The sequence below is a fragment of the Neovison vison genome, chromosome 2 (genome assembly GCF_020171115.1).
Source record: "Neovison vison isolate M4711 chromosome 2, ASM_NN_V1, whole genome shotgun sequence".
Classification (NCBI taxonomy): domain Eukaryota; kingdom Metazoa; phylum Chordata; class Mammalia; order Carnivora; family Mustelidae; genus Neogale; species Neogale vison.
In genome coordinates this window covers 75,447,314-75,466,759 of record NC_058092.1, presented here as the reverse complement: position 1 = coordinate 75,466,759, position 19,446 = coordinate 75,447,314, and the positions used below count along the sequence as shown (strand labels likewise).

Here is a 19,446-nt window from a genome sequence, read left to right as displayed (position 1 = left end):
GGCAGACACCTAACCAACTGAGCTACCCAGGCACCAAATTAAATGGTTTTAATTAATCTACCTTTTGAAAACAAGTAATTTGAGAATGTTGTTCTAAGACTCCTACTTCTGAATTCTACCACTGGTTAAATACCAAAATGCTTAAATGACTTCCAGGAAGGTGGCAGAAAGAATTGAAATTTAGGGTGATTCCTCTTAATACTCTTTTTTTAAAAAATTCCTTTATTAATTTACAAGAAAAACCAAAAACATTCTGAGGCTAGGTCAGGCCTAGAAGATCACACTCTCCAGTGTTGGCTTTCTGGCTGCTTTTGGTATGTTGCTGTTTTCCCCTGTTTAGATTGTTACCATAAGCCATTCTGGTTTTAATATTGGACTACGAAATATCTCTGGTTGGATTTATAGTTTATAGCTTGCATGGTAAGGAGGTTAGATATTTGTTTGTCTTAGAGTACTATTTAGACCATAAGGCAAAGTGCCTTGGTTCTACAGGACATTCTCTCTTACCTCCTTTCTCTCCTACCCCATTATTCCTTATAGTGGTAGAGGCCACTGCTTAATTGCCTGATATCTACTATCTCACTCTTTGTTTAGTAGTAGAATCCCCATGTTTTAACTGGGCATTGGGATGCCCAAACTTCCTTATAGCTAGGTATGAACGTGTGATCTAACCAGTGGGTTGTAAGTAGAACAGGTATGTGCAACTTTAGATCCTGCCATAAGGGATATACCCTCCTTTTTTCTCCTTCCCACTGGCTAGAATACAGACGTGGTAAAAGGAACCACCAACAGGCATCTTACGCTGCAAATCCTAGTCATGATAAAGAGGGCTTTTTAGGGGTGACTAAGTGGCTCAGTTGTTTAGGCGACTGCCTTCAGCTCAGGTCATAATCCCAGGGTCCCACATCAGGCTCCCTACTCCTCAGGGAGCCTGCTTCTCTCTCTCCCTCTGCCTGCCACTCCCTCTGCATGTGTTCTCTCTCTCTCAAATAAATGAAATCTTAAAAAAAAAAAAAAAAGATGGCTTATTAAAAAGATTGGAGGAGCTTGGGTCACAGTAGACTAGGACTATTAACTGTGGACTGTAAATGTGAGAAAGTTCTGTCTTGTTTTTGCTACTGTGATTTTTGCTTTAATTACAAATCTGTATCCTTCCTAATAAATTTCTAGAGTCCTGGGAATTTATTTTATTTGGGTCATCTGTTAACTGCCAGTGACTGTGGGTACCCAGAGAGACTGAGAATTCCTGGTGGCCGTAGATTGGAAGTTTTTCTGATATAACAGCCACCACTGGACATGGATTTGATAGTTCTTCAGTACAGAATGGATAAGCAGAAAAGTCAGTGTGAGGCTTATGAGTAAAAACTACAAAGACAATAAAATTCTGCCTCCGACATAGTTTACTAGAAGAAAGTTAGAAAATAACTTATTTTTTATAATCAGTGAAATAAAGCTTCCATAATATTTCTATTAAGTATTGTCAGAAAGAAGTAAGGGAGCACAAGGAGACAAACACAGCAAAGCTGTTGTAGATAAATTGAATTCCTAAAGCAGAGAAGAAAGCTGAACATAAAGAGTGAATGAGAAGGTGCTAAAGACAAGATAGCCATTGTGGTACTACTTGAAGATCCAAGGGAATATGATAAAGTATTAAAGGTACAACAGAAAATGTTACATTTGTGATATAAGATCCTCAGGGTTGCAAATCAAGAATCCCACACACTAGTGGGAGTATATCTTTTAAACATTTAAAAAATGTCCTTAGTAAAGACTTGCGAGGAACTAACCACTAAAGTTAACTCTGATTCCTTGGTTTATTGTAAGACAGAAAAAGGAAGTACTGGGTATTTACCCCAAAGATAGAGATGTCGTGAAAAGAAGGGCCATCTGTACCCCAATGTTTATAGCAGCAATGGCCACAGTCGCCAAACTATGGAAAGAACCAAGATGCCCTTCAACGGATGAATGGATAAGGAAGATGTGGTCCATATACACTATGGAGTATTATGCCTCCATCAGAAAGGATGAATACCCAACTTTTGTAGCAACATGGACGGGACTGGAAGAGATTATGCTGAGTGAAATAAGTCAAGCAGAGAGAGTCAATTATCATATGGTTTCACTTATTTGTGGAGCATAACAAATAGCATGGAGGACAAGGGGCATTAGAGAGGAGTAGGGAATTCGGGTAAATTGGAAGGGGAGGTGAACCATGAGAGACTATGGACTCTGAAAAACAATCTGAGGGGTTTGAAGTGGCGGGGGGGTGGGAGGTTGGGGTACCAGGTGGTGGGTATTATAGAGGGCACAGCTTGCATGGAGCACTGGGTGTGGTGAAAAAATAATGAATAATGTTTTTCTGAAAATAAATAAATTGAAAAAAAAAAAAGAAAAAGGAAGTACTAGAACAATGTTTTTTATGAATGTATACGTAAATCCCAAAATACAGTGCTTAATTCTGCTTGCTGATTGCCCTGTAAAATAGCATTGATGACTGTTTGCTGATATTTCTGGTTCTTCTCCTTTGAGCCACATGATACATTTATGCTTTCCCACCCCCTTTGAAGTTAAGTATCATTCCCGTGACCGTCTTTGGCCAAGGACAGGTGAGTGGAAATGTTACTGTTAGAAACTCTTAAGTCAGTGCATAACTTCCCACCTTCTTTTACCCCCGGTAACATCTCTCAAGTGGTAGGAATTCTATCGTCCTTGAATGAGGATGGTATAGAAAGCTATCCTATCCCTATAGAGACATGTGGTATAAGAAAGAAATCTTCGTTTCAAGCCATTGACCTGAAATTATTTACTACTCCAGAATAACTTAATTTCTCCTAACATATAAGTGCTAAAAGACTAATAACCCACAAACAACTGTGGCTAGCTTTTATAATGTAAAAAATGTTTTGCTAAGATGACAGACATTTGATGAACTAAGCACACTCCTAATAGAAGATACTCTGCATTAGAGTAGAATGATGCTTTAATAGATGACTATTTCAGTTCACCTGTTATTTTTATGAATAATGTTGAAATATTGGAGATATTTCTGTTTTAAATCAAAGGCATTGTTTTCAAAGTTCTGACAAGTGCTGTAGATATAAAATGGAAATGGAAGTTAAGGCATTGGAAGAGGAATAAGTTCTTTGCTACTGATGGGATTCTATATCTAGAATATTCAGATCAAATTTTAAAAATTAATAATCTATTAAAAGTAGCTGAATATAAGCATATAAAATATTATAGCAATTACTAGTTAGAAAATGGGATTTTTAACAGAAAAAAATTAGATCTAGTCATAAATGTGACATACATATAATCTGAAAGAAGAGCTTGAGAAAGAGTATATTTCCTTGTCCAAGAAGATTGATAATATTTCTGCCATCCCCAAAATAATGGATAGGTTTGGTGCAGCTTAGTTCAAAATCAACAGTGTTTTGGTGGAGTGAACTTTTATTTGTAACGTATTGAGGTATAATAGCATGCAGTATAATGCTCAGATCCCGGATGTCCAGTTTGTGTCTTGACACTGCATATGCTGCTGTAATCCACACTAGTCAAGATATTTAGACCATTTTCTTCCATTCTCAGAGTTCCCTTATGTTTCTTTCTAGTCTGTCACCTCTGTCCCCAACAGCAGCAACCACTGTACTGATTTCTATCTTCATAGATTATTTTGTCTGTTTTTGAACTTTATATAAATAATATCATATAGTATGATTTTTTTAGGCACTGGCTTTTTGGGGGCTCAGAATAGTATTTTGAATGCATTTACATTCATGATTCATACATTCATCATATCACTGCATGTATCATTAGTTTATTTGCTGAGGGATATCTCATTGTGTGCATTCTCCTGTTAATGGACATTGGGTTGTTTCCAGGTTTTCGTAACATGAGTAATGCTACTATGAACATTGTTGTTGAGATTTTTGTAGGTAAATATTTAAGAGTGGAAATGCCAAATCAGGAGGTAGGTGCCAACTGGCAATTATTCTCAAATTGTTCAATACAGAGATGAAACTTAACTCTCTTTGAAATATGGTAAAAATCTTAGTTCATTCTCTTTAGACAGCACTCTGATAGATGGATTGAGAACTGTACTTGTGTGGAACAGAGAATCTACACATTGAGGCTGATGTGTAGATCACACTCTAGATGGAGGAGCACTGCTGTTCTGGATATTATGGTAGTGGTATTATTTTGGCTATTACAGATTTTCATATATAGACTCTCTGGTGGTCGTTCTATAAAAATCAGTGTTTGATTAAGAACAGAACCAGTAAAAGTTGGTGTGCTTCTCTTGTTTGTAGAACCTGAAAGGATATGGGAGGTTTTGTGTGTGTGTGTGTGCATGGGTTTATTGGCAGGCTGCTGCTTTGCCAGAGGTTGACTATGGCTGCCTTGTGCACTTACCCTTGAAAAGATTGTGTATTGCAGTTTTCTTCCAAAGCAACTTTTAAGATGCTGCCTAATGTAAGTTTTCTTCAAATGAAAATCCTTCATGCACTTTGGTTTTTCTTGAATGGTCTGCCCTATTTCATTACTCAGGCACTTCACTGATGGTCCAGTTATAGTTTCATGATAGGCTATTTGAATTATTTTGGAAATTTTATTTCTTATGAATGCTATGTTTTGAGCAGTAAAATATGAAAAGAGGAAATGGCTCTTAGCACAAATCACAAATTGTTGAATGAGGCATGTAGATTGTTCCCACATACGTGGAAAAATGACATCACTACCAAGTTCTGGATTTTCTATTTATACTATCCTAGGCCAGCTTCCCACCACCCACCTTCCCCACAATCCATCTTTCTTTTCCTTTTTTTTTTTTTTAAAGATTTTATTTATTTATTTTTAAAGATTTTATTTATTTGACAGAGATCACAAGTAGGCAGAGAGGCAGGCAGAGAGAGAGGGGGAAGCAGGCTCCCTCCTGAGCAGAGAGCCCGATGTGGGGCTCGATCCCAGGACCCTGGGATCATGACCTGAGCCAAAGGTAGAGGCTTTAACCCACTGAGCCACCCAGACGCCCCTCCATCTTTCTTTTTAAAGGCAGTACAAAATAACCAATAAAAGAAACTCAAGGTAGGTTATTTTGGGGCCAAAATGAAAATGCTATGAAATAAAATATTAGACAAGGCGGGGGGTGGGAGGTTGGGGTACCAGGTGGTGGGTATTATAGAGGGCATGGCTTGCATGGAGCACTGGGTGTGGTGAAAAAATAATGAATAATGTTTTTCTGAAAATAAATAAATTGGAAAAAAAAAAGCTTTATCTTTAGATTTCTAGAGCAACTTAAATATTGTGAGCATACTTCCCTACCTTTTGGTTTATGCTGTTCTCTTAATACGTTCTTTAAACTATTATTAATGACATTTGATTTTTTTTTTTTTGGACTTAGAATTTAGCAAGTAACTCCAAATATGAAGGCCATAGTAGTTTTTTTGTTTTGCATATGTTTGTGTGTTTCTATTACTCTGACTAGGAAAATTAGATTCCCATTTTTCCCTTTGAAAACATAGTGCATGGGGCGCCTGGGTGGCTCAGTCAGTTAAGCGTCCAACTCTTGATTTCAGGTCAGGTCATGATCTCAGGGTCCTGGGATCCACTCCATTGGGCTCCAGCTCACCGGAGAGTCTGCCTGAGATTCTTTCTCTCCCTCCCACTCTGCCCCTTTCCATTTCCCCTCAGCCCCTCCCCCAACTCATAGGTACCTTCTCTCTCTCTCTCTAAAATAAATCTTAAAAAAAAGAAAACAGATGTCTAGGAGGCTCAGTCAGTTAAGCATTTGCCTTCGGCTCAGGTCATGATCCTGGGGGCCTGGGCTCTCTGCTCAGCTGGGAGTCTGCTCCTCCCTTCCCCTCTCCCTCTGCAGTTCCACACCCCCCACCATGTACTCTCTCACCCTTTTCACTCTCTCAAATAAATAAATAAATAACCATTAAAAAAAAAGAAAACAGTAGTTCAGGGTATCACTTTATTTGGCAGATGCTTTATTAAAAGGACCTAAACTGTTTAAAAATCTTCTCTTGTTTATGGTACAGATGTGTTGAATAGAGCTTTTCATGGAATAGGCACAATGTAATTTAATTTTAGGGAAAAACCTACACATGAATTAGAAAGGCAGATAATACATATTCCAAAATATTTACAGAGGTTTTCTCTAGAGTTGAAATACAGGTAATTTCTTTCATTTATGCATATATATATATATATATATATATGCACACACACACATACATACATACATATATATATAACTAATATATATGTTGGTAAGCAAGTATTGTTATTCTTTTATAAAAAGGAAGAAAATCAGTCTCTTTAGAGTGGTCTCTTTGAGACAAGAACCTTGTTTAATTAATATTGCAGTGAGACTTAAGTCTATAATCATAGGTTTTGTTACTTTCAGGTAAGTTTTAGAACTTACAGAATTACTTCCCAAGTTTAGTGATGTTTATTTTTCTCAGGAGGAAGCAGAGAAATCCATCGTGATGGTCCCATCCATTTAACCTTTCTGTCCTTATTTTGGGCCAGCTGCTCAATCTCTCATCCACTGAGGTTGCGTTATACACCACTCTCCCTGCTTCAGCCTTCCTTGGCCATTCTTACTTAATACAGGTCGGCATGTGGGGACCCTACCTGTCATCTCAGTTCCCTTGTGACAGGAACACATGCTAATCCAAGTAATATCTGGTTACTCCCAAGTGAGCTGACTGTTCAAAGAAAAATAGTTTTCCAAAACCATCAGGAATGAATGATTCCATTGCACATGACCTGCTTTCTTAACTATAACACTAGGATTAGATTATGATGATTATACTTGGAGTATAGCATTTTAATTAACTACATAGAAAACGGTTCAGAAGAATTAGCAGAGTCTACATTAATTTCCTTCCTTCTTTTCTCTTTGCTGCTCCTCTGATCAAATACGTGGAGCAGAGTACTCTGCTACTTTCAAAGTGTAATGTGGAGACGAATGTTTTATAACCGGTGCCTCTCCTTACTCCTCTCACCAAAAGGAGGGAAATGTCAGAATATTCTGTCATCTTGTTTTCATTTTAGTAGAAGCAAATAGCTAAATATCAAGCACTCACTTTGAACTTTTTAATCACTTTACTTGTACTGTACCTGTATTTATTTAATCTTTACAATATTTAAATTGTAAGGTTACTGGGGAAATTTAAAGCTGAAAAATGACATAATTTGTTCAAGACTAAACGGCAAATGGTAGAGTCCATGCTCATAACCATTATGTTCATGGCTATCAGTACGAGAACTTTTTTTAATGGCTGAGGTAACTGATTTCTGCTGTTCCTGTCTCCTTTCTGTTCAGGCAACAGTGCAGTGGCCTGGTTCCTGCTTTCAGTTTTATCACACTTTGATGGGAGAGTTCAGGCTTTACCGATGTAGTAGAGAACCAACAGGCTTTGGAGTCTGAGGCACATTTTCTTTCTAGTTGGGTGATCTTAGGCCAATTAATTTTATTTCTAAAGTGGCAGTAAAAATGGCATCTACTTTTTGAGGCTGTGAGGATTAAAAGAGAACGTTCACACAACCACCACAGGTGCAAGTGTTCAGTGGTCACTCTTGTCACTGTGGAGATGTCACCAGCCACTGAGCATCCCCTCCAAAGCAGTAGTCAGCCAGATCTATTCATATCTGCTCTTTTGGTATGACTACCTGGCTTTCTTCTCACTGGCTCTAGGCTTAACATTTTACTCTGTTTAACTTATTTGGCCAAAAATAATTGTTTTTGTCCAGTAGTTACTAAAACGTAAGTTTAGGCCTAGCTCTCTGCAAAGCATTTCCCATAAAAATAACTTTATATGAAACTGTGTGCTTTAATACCATTGTGAGCAGTGTTTTCGGGGTGTGTGTGTGTTTGTGTGTGTCTGTTTTTCTGTGCCTCTTGCAAATTTTGGTTCTAAATCATATTTATCTTTGCATCACATATGAATGGCTTTATTTTGTGATTTGTCTTTATTTTGACTAATTCTTTTTCTTCCAAGAGTTAGAATATGACTGTTTATAGGACAGTATTTAAAGAGGGTTATGGGGGCTCCTAAGTGGCTCAGTCAATTAAGTGTCTATCTTCAGCTTAGGCAGATCCCAGGTTCCTGGGGTCAGTGCTGCATCAGGCTCCCTGCTCAGTGGGGTGTCTGCTTCTCCCTCTACCCTTCCTTCCTGTTGATGATCTCTCTCTCTCAATCTCTCAGATAAATATTTTTTAAAAATAAAATAATAAGTAAATAATAAGTAGGGTTATTATTGGACTTGCATAGTCGTTAAAGGAATGCTTCAGGACAGATGTCTGCGATGTGATACTAAAGCTGGAGCCTAGATGTCCGTGTTGAGATTTCCTAGAATAAAAGGGCTGAGTTGGGTATTACACAGTGTTCATTAAGTCCTGTCCTGACAAGACCATTTAGATTTGTGTTTACATTTATAGGTGACCGGGTCATTGATGTGGGATCTGAATGGAGAACTTTCAGCAATGATAAAGCAACAAAAGATCCATCCCGAGTTGGAGACTCTCAGAATCCTCTTCTGAGTGATGGAGATTTGTCTACTATGATTGGCAAGGTAATCGAACCTCTCTCTAGGAAATAGAAAGTGTGGACTGACCATAGACCTGGGAGTTTGGGAACTTTGCAGAAGTATCTCTCACTGCTTCCATGAGGAATTTTGACCTGAGAAAATAAGATTTACCAGTAATACAATTGTGAATGATTATTCCCTACACATTTTTTCCACCTTAAAGGGGAGATCTGCGGGTCGTGATAACAGAGTCTTTACATCTCAGGCCCTTGTTTCCATGAAGCATATTTTGCACAGATTGAATGTAGTGTGATCTTTATGTGTTCATATTGGTATGTTCCTTGAATATTATGAATGTCTTTTCTTTTCCCCCCACTGAGCTAAATTGTAGCTCAGTATAGCTTATTTTCTAATAGTGGTGGATTTATGACTTACCTAAGCCACGTACTTAAGCTTCATGTTCATCATCAGTTAGGTGAGAATACGAGTACTTCATAGAAATTTTGAGGGTTACGTGGAAATGTAGGTAAAGTTTTTATAACACACATGTAGTGTGTGTTCAGTAAATGGTAGCTGTTGCTGTTAGATAAGGCAGCAGTGTAATCTGTCTGGCAACCTGGCTTCTTTTTGCTCTTTTATCTGAACTGGAAGTAGTGGTGGCCATATTCCAAAGAACTAATAGAGGGATGCTATTTCAGGACTTAATCTATACTACTGCAGTCTGTTTTCAAGAAAATATTATGAAAAAGGTCATTAATTATGCTCTATAAAGTACATATAAAATTTGATGCTTTATAAAGTACACATAAAATTTGAGAACCACAGTGTAGGATTGGTTAAAGTTGATAGTATTATATTCAGAAATATCTTTGGGTGATTTCTACATTTACTTCAGCCTTACAGGCTGGGGGATAAAAGTATACTGAGGACATTTTAAAATCTGAGATTGCAACTAATTGAACCTGTGACTTCCTTTAATGTTTAAATTTTTTCAGTAGGAAGTACATGACTCAAACACAAATATGAAAAGAACACAATTTTCTTCACCCTTGACCCCGAAACTCAGTTCCCAGTGCAACCTCCTTTCCCCGTCAGAAACCAGTAACCACTATCGCTAGTTTTCTCCTGTGTCCTTTGACAGTGGTTTATCCTACATGGCAAAAGTGAGTTTTTTAAGGTGTTACATTTGTCATATACTAGATTTCTATATGTATTTGGGAATATTTCCAGACTTTCTATCTTGTATCATCCTGGCCCTGTCAAGTCAGATGTCACGCTGCACTGTTAGTATCCATAGCTTTAGCTCTTCCTCACTGCTCTGCCTTCTCAGCATTTTCTTCACTCATCTTTTCCATTTAAAGTTTAGGAGGGGTCACTTTGTTTTTTGTTTGTTTGTTTTGTTTTGTTTTGTTTTAAAGTTATTTTCAGCGAGGCATTGGTAAGATATATTTGCAAATTGACTTAGAGAAAATCAACTTCTTCCTGATAAATCTTCTGTCCAAAAATATAGTATGCTTTTCCATCTCCTTAAGTCATATGTGTCCTTCTAGAGAGGTTTTCTTCATAATAGATCTTTTATGTTTAAGATGATTCCTAGGTACTTATCTTTTTTGTTGTTTTGCATTTGGAGTATCTCTCTTTCATTGCCTTATAACTGGTTAGTTGGACATATGAAGGCTATTGATTTCTGTTTGACCTTGCCTCTCATGGATTCTGTTATTTATAGCAGTTTTACAGTGATTTTCTTGAGTATCCTAGGTATTCAGAAAAACTATCTGTAAATAGTTTATCGCTTCCTTCCCAAAGGAGTACCTCTGATTTTTCTCTTGCTTTATTTTATTTTTAATTTTTAATTATTTTTTATCTTAAGTAAACACGCCACATGTGGGGCTTGAACTTACAATCCCAAGAGCAAGAGCTACATGTGCTACTGACTGCACCAGCCAAGTGCCCCCCTGTCTTGCTCTCCTTGCCTAATTTTAAAATGTTAACCATCTTCTGAGCTTTCAGTGAATTGTGATCTTTTTGCTGGTGAATGGTCTTGCTTCGATGTGATGGTTGCTGAATGGTAGGTGGCTTTGGCAGTTTCTTAAAATAATGAAGTTTACCCCATCAACTGATTCTTTCTTTCACATGTGATTTCTCTGTAGCTTGTGATACTGTCCGATAGCATTTTACCCACAGAAGAGCTTGTCTCAGAATTGGACTTCATCCTCTCTGACCCTGCCGCTGCTTTGTCACCTAAGTTTATTTAATATTCCAAATCCTCTGTTGTCATTCCAACCATCTTCACAGCATCTTCACCAGGAGTAGAGTCAAGCTCAGGAAACCACTGTCTTTGCTCATCTGTAAGAAGCAGCCCCTCCACCGTGAATGTTTGATCAGGAGATCGCAGCCGTCCAGTCACATGTTCAGGCTCCCCTGCTGCTTCTAGTCTTCTTGCTGTTTCCACCACATCTGCTGTCCCTGCCTCCACTGGAGTCCTGAGCCCGCCAAGTTACCCATGAGGCTAGAATCAACTTCTTCCAGACTCCTGTTCATGTTGATATTGTGAGCTCTTCCCATCAGTCATGAATGTTCTTAATGGCATGTAGAATGGTGAATCTTTTCCAGTTCTTCAGTGGACTCTGCCCAGGACCATCAGAGGAAACACTTGCTGTGGTACCTGTAGCCTTACGAAATATGTTTCCTAAATAAGCCTTGAGAGTAGAAATCACTCTTTGATCCACGGGCTGCAGGATGGATGTTGTGTTAGCAGGCATGAGAACAACAGTAATCCCATTGTCCAGCTCTGTCAGAGCCAGAGCTCCCCCCAGACAGTCCAGGTGTATTGTCAGTGAGCAGTCATAGTTTGAAAGCAATCTTCTTTTCTGAGCAGTAGTTCTCAATAGTGGGCTTAAAATACTTAGTAAACAAACCCTGTTATAAACAGATGCGCTGTCATCCAGGCTTTGTTGTTCTATTTCTAGAGCACAGGCAAAGTAGATAGCATAATTGTTAGGGACCCTAGGGTTGTCAGACTGGTACATGAGCATTGGCTTCAACTTCAAGTCACCAACTACATTAGGCCCTAACGACAGAGACAGGCTGTTGAATCTTTGAAGCCAGGCATTGACCTCTCCTCTCCTCTCCAGCTGAGGAAGTCCTATCTTCCAATAGAAGGCAGTTTCTTCTACATTGAAAATATGTTGTTGAGTGTAGCCACCTTCATGAATTCTCCTAGTTGCGTCTTCTAGAGAACTTGGGGCAGCTTCTCTGTCAGCACGTGCCCTTCATCTTGTGCTCTATTAGAGATGGCTTCTTTTCCTTCAACCTCAGAAACAGACCTCTGCCAGCTTCCGACCTCTCTCCTGGGGCTTCCTTACCTCTCTCGGCTTTCACGAATTGGGAGAGTTAGGGCCTTGCACTGGATTAGGCACTGGCTTAAGGGAATGTTGTGGCTGGTTTGATCTTCCATCCAGGGCATTAACACTTTCATATCATCAAGATATCAGCAAGAAGGCTGTTTCGCTTTCTTATCATTTGTGTGTTCACTGGAGAGTAGCACTTTTAATATCCTTCAAGAACGTCTTTTTGGCATTCACAACTTGGCTTTTTGGCACAAGTGGCCTAGCTTTCAGCCCATCTCAGATTTTGATATGCCTTTTTTTACTAAGCTTAATCATTTCTAGCTTTTGATATAAAAGTGAGAAGTACGTGACTATTCCTTTGACTCAAACGGAGAGGCCATTAAAGGGTTATTAATTGGCCTAATTTCAGTATTGTTGAGTCTTAGGAAATAGGAAGGCCCAAGGAGAGGGAGAGACATGGGGGAAGAGCTGCCAGTGGAGCAGTCAGAACGCACAAATTTATTAAGCTTGCTGTCTTCTAAGTGTGCAGTTTGGGGAGCCCCAAAATGATTAAAATAGTAACATCAAAGATCACTGATCACAGGTCACCATGAGAAATAGAGTAAGTTGGAAATGTTGCAAGAATTACCAATATGTGACCGAGACCTGAAGTGAATAATGGCACCAGTAGACTTGTTCAACGTGGGGTTGCCATAAACCCTCAGTTTGTTAACAGCAGTACAAAAAATATAATCTCTGCAAAGTGCAGTAAATGACGCACAATAAAACAGGGTATGCTTGCTTTCTTCACTGTGCTGGCTTGGGGCGTGGGAGAAAGATTTTCCAATTTGAAGAAGTACCTATTTGTAGTGTTTTGTGAGTTTTTATCAAAAAATGGCTTTTGGGTTTTATTTGCTTGCCTTTATAGCACCTTTGGAGATGATCCTTTGATGTTTCTCTTTGGTCTGTTAATGTGATGGTTGATGTTACTGGGTCCTCTCACAGATACTCATTTAAACCATCTCAATCTGGTACTTGTTCTACTAAGGAATAAGGAGGAGGCACAGGGTAGAATTCTTGGGCTTACGCAGTCAGATCGTGGAAGTTGTTTTCTTAGAAATGTCTGTTCATTCATATTTAAAGAATCTTTTTTGCATGAAGTTGTAAAACTTTGTTTTATAGGGTACAGGAGCTGCAAGTTTTGACGAATTTGGCAATTCTAAGTACCAAAATCGGAGAACAATGAGCAGTTCTGATCGTGCAATGATGAATGCTTTCAAAGAAATCACTACTATGGCAGACAGAATCAACCTCCCTCGGAATATAGTTGTAAGTTCTTGTCTGTCTCCTTTAAGCCATTCTGGCATTGACTTAGCATAATTTAATGAACACATGAAATTTTGATATTGCAACTAATTAAATGGCCTAGAGTTAATTAAACTTAGTTTCTTTGCTTTGAAGGATCGAACAAATAATTTATTCAAGCAAGTGTATGAACAGAAGAGCCTGAAGGGCAGAGCTAATGATGCCATAGCCTCCGCTTGTCTCTATATCGCCTGTAGACAAGAAGGGGTTCCTAGGACATTTAAAGGTAAGTTTTTAGTTGCAAAGATTGCAAAGTTATGTAATAACCGTGATAAAGTAACAGACCAAAGTCAAGCAGCTTTGACACTACGTAGCTGTCATGTTTTCCTGGTTACATATTGTAATCCATCTTAGTATCATTTCCAAATGCCTCTTTATTTTATTCCTTGATAGAAATTCATTGTATGATCTTAACCATATTCTTCTCAGATCATTTTCCCATGTAACATCGCTTTAGTTCATGTGAGCTCTGTGTTCTTTGCTCATGAGATCTTTTGAACTGACTCTTTTGGGGTGTTTGAGGCCTGGCATCATAAGCCAGAGGGCGCCTTCCCTACTAGTTAAGTCTGTACACTTGACGCGTGGAAAACCATTCCCACTCCCAGCACAGGTCTCTACCGTGAAGGAGTCGAGCCTTAGAAAACGTCAGCGCCATCTGTTTCAAGTTACACGGTTTGCACTTTCACACTTAGTGTCGGAGACTTTGAGAGAACTAGTATTTTCCGTGCCGTTTGCAGTCACGATGAATAGGTAACAGCTGTTCAGAGAGGCTGTGGCGCTTCCTCTTCCACCGCCAGGGTTCTTTTCTGCGTAAGACTTTCATTACCTTTCATTCATCAGTGAATATTTTACCATGAGGCATGGCTTTTATTCTCATCATCTTTTTGGTTATTATAACTTAAAACTAAGGCTTTTGTTAAATTTGTTCTGAAAGTGGTAGTTTAATTTTTAGACAACAGAACCAAATATTCGATCTCATTTTGTTACAGCCTGTAATCCCAGAGATTGCCCATGCATGTGACTTCATGTAGCTCGAGAAGTATTTAGCTTTCAGTGTTTTCTTTCATCTTGATACACCTACTCCTTACAACAGATACATACATAAATATCAACGAAGTTTTAGAATTTTTGAAGCAACTTGTCTGAATTGAAATTTAGAGAAGTTAATATTGAAATAATAAGAACCTACATTTAACTTAAGACTTATTTGAAGTGTGATAAATACTTAAATTAACAGAGGGGGTGCCTCAGTCAGTGAAGCACCTGACTCTTGTTTCAGCTCAGGTCATGATCTCCGGCTCATGAGATCAATCAAGTCCAGCACCAGGCTCTGTGCTCAATGCAGATTCTGCTTGAGAGTCTCTCTCCCTCTCCATCCTCCCTGCATCTCCCCCTACTTGTGCACACTCTCTTTCTCTAAACAATAAATATTTTTAAAGTAGCTGAGAAATTTTAAATTAGCTCTGTGGGAACTATCACTGAGAAGATCAGAGATTCATTTATAAGGCATGATTTGTTCTTTATTGATGTAATTGATACATTATATACCATATATCCCATATATACCATAGGTGAATTTTGGGTGCACATATTGCACATTTTGACCTTTGAACAACATGAATTTGAACTGCATGTATCTACTTATATGCAGTTTTTTTGACGTATGGTGTAGTACTGCAAGCGTAGTTTCTCTTACGATTTTAATATTGTCTCTAGCTTTATTCTAAAAAGAGAGTATATAATACAAATGTTGACTATTATCACTAAGGCTTTCAGACAATAGTATGCTATTGGTAGTTAAGTTTTTGGGGAGTAAGAAATTACACATAGATTTTTGTGCTGGAAATTGGCATCCCTAGCCCCTGAATTGTTCAGGGGTCAACTGTAATTTGACATCTGTTACATACTACAGAGCGATCACTGAAAGTCTAGTGACCATCCATCACCGTACAGTTGACTCCCTTCACTCATTTTGCCTACTCCCCAACTCCTTTCCCCTCTCATAATCACCAGGGTGTTCTCTGTGTGTCCATGAGTTTGTTTTTATTCATTTGTTTTTGTTTTTAGATTCCACATATTATGCATAATACCCTCTAGGTCCGAGCATGTTGTTGCAAATGAGGAGATCTCATTCATTTTTGTGACTGAATAGTGTGTGTTGGTGTATGTACCTACCACTTCATCGTCCATCCCTCCACTGATGACATTTAGATTGTCTCCATGTCTTATCTGTTGTAAACAATGCTGCAGTGAACATAGGGGTGCATAAATCCTTTTGAATCTGTGTCTTTGTATTCTTTTTATAAATACCCAGAAGTGGAATAGCTGGATCATAAAGCATTTCTATTCCTGGTTTTTTGAGGAGCCTCCATGTTTTTCCATAGTGGCTGCGCCAATTTACATTCCCACCAGCAGTGTGTGAGGGTTTCTGTTTCTCACATCCTTTCCCCTCTCCAACACTTGTTATTTCTTGTCTTTTTGATAATAGCCATTCTGACCAGTTTGAGGTGATATCTCATTGTGGTTTTGATTTGCATTTTCCTATAATTAGTGATGTTGAACATCTTTTCATGTGCCTGTTGGCCATCTGTATGTTGTCTCTGGAAAAATCTCTATTCAGATCCCTCTGCCTATTTTTTAATCAGGCTGTTTAAGGCATGATTGCACTTTTGCAATCAGAATGTATTTTATAATCAGAAATGATGTATTCTTAAATGAACCGTATAACTTAACATGGATTTATTTAATTTTTTCCTTTCAGAAATATGTGCTGTGTCACGAATTTCTAAGAAAGAAATTGGTAGATGTTTTAAACTTATTTTGAAGGCTTTAGAGACCAGCGTGGATTTGATTACAACTGGGGACTTCATGTCCAGGTTTTGTTCCAACCTTTGTCTCCCTAAACAAGTGCAGATGGCAGCTACACATATAGCCCGTAAAGCTGTGGAACTGGACTTGGTTCCTGGAAGGAGCCCGATTTCTGTGGCGGCAGCAGCCATTTACATGGCTTCACAAGCATCAGCTGAGAAGAGGACCCAAAAAGGTAGGACTCTTTCTCAGGAAGAATAGTGATGAAATTGTGAAGGCTGTAGTATGTAATTAAATTTCCTTTTTTTTTTTTTTTTAAGATTTTTATTTATTTATTTGACAGATCACAAGTAGGCAGAGAGGCAGGCAGAGAGAGAAGAGGAGGAAGCAGGCTCCCCACTGAGCAGAGCTTCTAATGTGGGGCTCGATCCCAGGACCCCGGGACCATGACCTGAGCCGAAGGCAGAGGCTTTAACCCACTGAGCCACTCAGGTGCCCCTGTATTTCCATTTTAAGTACAGAGCCGGTAAATATCTGAACTCACATTTAAGAGAGAATTTCTTCCTTGGGGCACCTGGGTGACACAGGTCATGATCTCAGTGTTGTGAGATTGAGCCCCGTGTGCTCAGCCCATGCTCAGTGGCAAGTCTGCTTAAGATTTTCTCTCTCCCTCTTGCAAATAAATAAATCTTTAAAAAAAGTAGTTTCCTGGAATCAAAACTTAACAGCAAAATACCGTGTTTTTGTGATTCATAAATAAAAATGTTTATAGGCATAACTCTGTATGGACACACTTTTCCCATTCAAATTAAGTATTTTCGTTTCTACATTTTTCATTTCTAGAAGTTATTTTTGTCACCCTGAAACAATGATTTTGAATAGTCCTTCTTTCTCCCTCAAAATTTAGCTTTTTAGATCTAGAGAGTTTGGGGGCCGCACTTGTTTCCCACTTCCCAGCATGGCCCCTACAGTGAGTACACTAGCAACTCATGCTGACCATCAGGTTGTAACATTCTGTGAAGCCTGTTCTCTTTCTCCTTTCGAACGTTACTCAGTTTTTTAATGAAGACACTGACATAAGTAGTTTCAAACTTCTAAAAGCCACTTTTGAGTTTATTGTTGTAGGGGAACTTGCAAACAGAAAGAAGTGCTAAGTGAATTTCTTTACAAGCATTTATTCACTAATTACTTTTGTGATCCTCAAAAAGATCTATAAAGGAAAAACAGCAGTCCCTTCTAAATTTAAAAGTGGGATCGTGAGAGGACTGGCTGCACTGACTATAACACCCTATTAAGAACAGCCTTTCACCTCCGCTCAGGCTGCAGGTTTCTATATTAATAAAAGTAATAAATTATATAGAAGAGTGATTAGAAAGAAGAAGCCAACCATTAGTTACTTAAATGTGCCATTATCCATTCCTTTGGCCTTAATTTTGAGAAGACTCAAGGAAATTTTGAGTCTTCTGGTAAAATTGAGAAGTTAAAACTAAGCCGAGTGTCCTTACCTTTATGCCAGTCAACAGCACAAAAGTGTTTATCTTGGCACTTCCTGCTCTTTGTGTTTTACATGAAGTTTTGGGGTTTTTTGAGATGTAAGCCCTTTTCTTCCCTTCCCAGCAGCCAATTGACAGTCGCTGTCTCCATGCCTAGAAGACAGATAGGTAACAAATGTAACACAACATGAGACGACATTTAAATTGAGCTCATTGCACACTGATGGCAGACATCCACACTGAAAATCCGTAAAACCTTAGGCGTTGATCTGTGAAAAGGTGGTAAAATGAGTTTGCAGTAAAGCCTATGTTTTAAAAATCCATTTTGATTAAGAATTTATGATCAAACAGTTGTCACATAGCAGTCCTTTGGGACTCCTCTTAATAAAAAGGAAAAAGGTGACAATGACTTTGAAGGGTAAAACTAGATCTCCTAGGCTTCTGTAATAGACTAGAAATACGTGAACTCCCAGTGCTCAGTGTTATGTGTCTATAACAGTGAAAACATCTACACAATGCTAGAATGTACAGCTGTATTAAGTAGATGTATACTGTCTGATGTACTAAGTAGAAAAATGAGGTAGGACAGTCTTTAACGTATGATTCCAAAAGAATCTTTTAACAGAAGAACAGAATTTACTACAGGTGTTACAGGGGAACTTTTAAACATGGAAATAATAAAGTGAGTTTATAAGAATGTATTCATGGATTACTTCCATGATCCTCAGAAAGACTTATGTGAAGGAACAGGAGTCAGTTCTCAAAAGGACAGCTAGTACAAGAGTTCTCGCTCCTAGTGGTGTGCCCTGAGCACTCTCCCTATGGCCTGCAATGAGCAGAGCTCTTCATATGGCCGAGACAGCCCTTTGAGGTGATTTGGATACTGCCATTACTACTGTTACCAACCGTAGGCCTCCTACCTACCTTTTAGTATGGATTTGCATTGTTAGGTTATGAAAGTCAACGTCCCTGGGGTTTTCAGTTTGGATTTTATACTACTCTATCTCACACATTGGAATGCAGGTTGTAGATGGGAGATAAGATGGAAGTTGGAATTAATATTTTGATTTTTGTCTTTTAGAAATTGGAGATATTGCTGGTGTTGCTGATGTTACAATCAGACAGTCCTACAGGCTAATCTATCCTCGAGCCCCAGATCTGTTTCCTACAGACTTCAAATTTGACACCCCTGTGGACAAACTACCACAGCTGTAAACTGAGGCAGCTAATGTCAAACTCTTCTCAACACTGAACTTGGCCTGTTGTACATAGCCTATACCAAGTGCTGGATTGAGCCTCTCTTTAATAAGGAAAAACAAAAGACATGGTACGCATTCCAGGGCTAAATATTAATTGCTTGGCATTCTGTATGTATATACTAGTAAAACATATTTAATGATTTAAATTTCTTATTGAATTTGCTTTCTTTTGTAGCAATCTAGGAAACTGTATTTTGGAAGATATTTGAAATTATGTAATTCTTGAATAAAATGTTTTTCAAAACTAAAGTTTTTGTTATAATTACATGTTAAATGTAATTTATAATTACAAATAATGCATATCATTGCAGCTAATAAAGCTGATAGAGGTCCTTGTTTTCTGTTTCTTTTCATGTATATTTTATTTATATAACAAAGTCAGGCTTTGGGAACCACCATTGACGCCAGGAAAATCAAAGAGGGTGTGTGCAATTTATGTGTGTGTGTGTGTGTGTGTGTGTGTGTGTGTATATAAAAGCCAGAGTAGTAAACTGGACCTTGAAAGGCATTTTGCAGTTTTTGGATGTTAATATTTCATTTTATAGAACCTGCATCATCTGTAATTATTTTTTTTTACTAAGATACTCACAGGTAAAGAATATTCAAAATAGATTAAATAGATTATTGGGCCTAGGAATGTCCAGGGATTCT

At 38.3% G+C, this 19,446-nt stretch overlaps 1 protein-coding gene across 1 annotated transcript in view; it reads left to right on the top strand.

The window, feature by feature from the left end:
• GTF2B (general transcription factor IIB) overlaps window positions 1-19,131 on the top strand; it is a 33,276-nt gene extending 14,145 nt beyond the window's left edge. The window contains exons 3-7 of the mRNA XM_044238640.1: window positions 8,453-8,586; window positions 13,053-13,199; window positions 13,332-13,461; window positions 15,997-16,278; window positions 18,618-19,131. Of these exons, the coding sequence (XP_044094575.1) occupies window positions 8,453-8,586; window positions 13,053-13,199; window positions 13,332-13,461; window positions 15,997-16,278; window positions 18,618-18,751 (827 nt within the window). The 3' untranslated portion in view covers window positions 18,752-19,131. The remainder of the gene's footprint in view (window positions 1-8,452; window positions 8,587-13,052; window positions 13,200-13,331; window positions 13,462-15,996; window positions 16,279-18,617) is intronic.
• The last annotated feature ends 315 nt before the right edge of the window (window positions 19,132-19,446 follow it).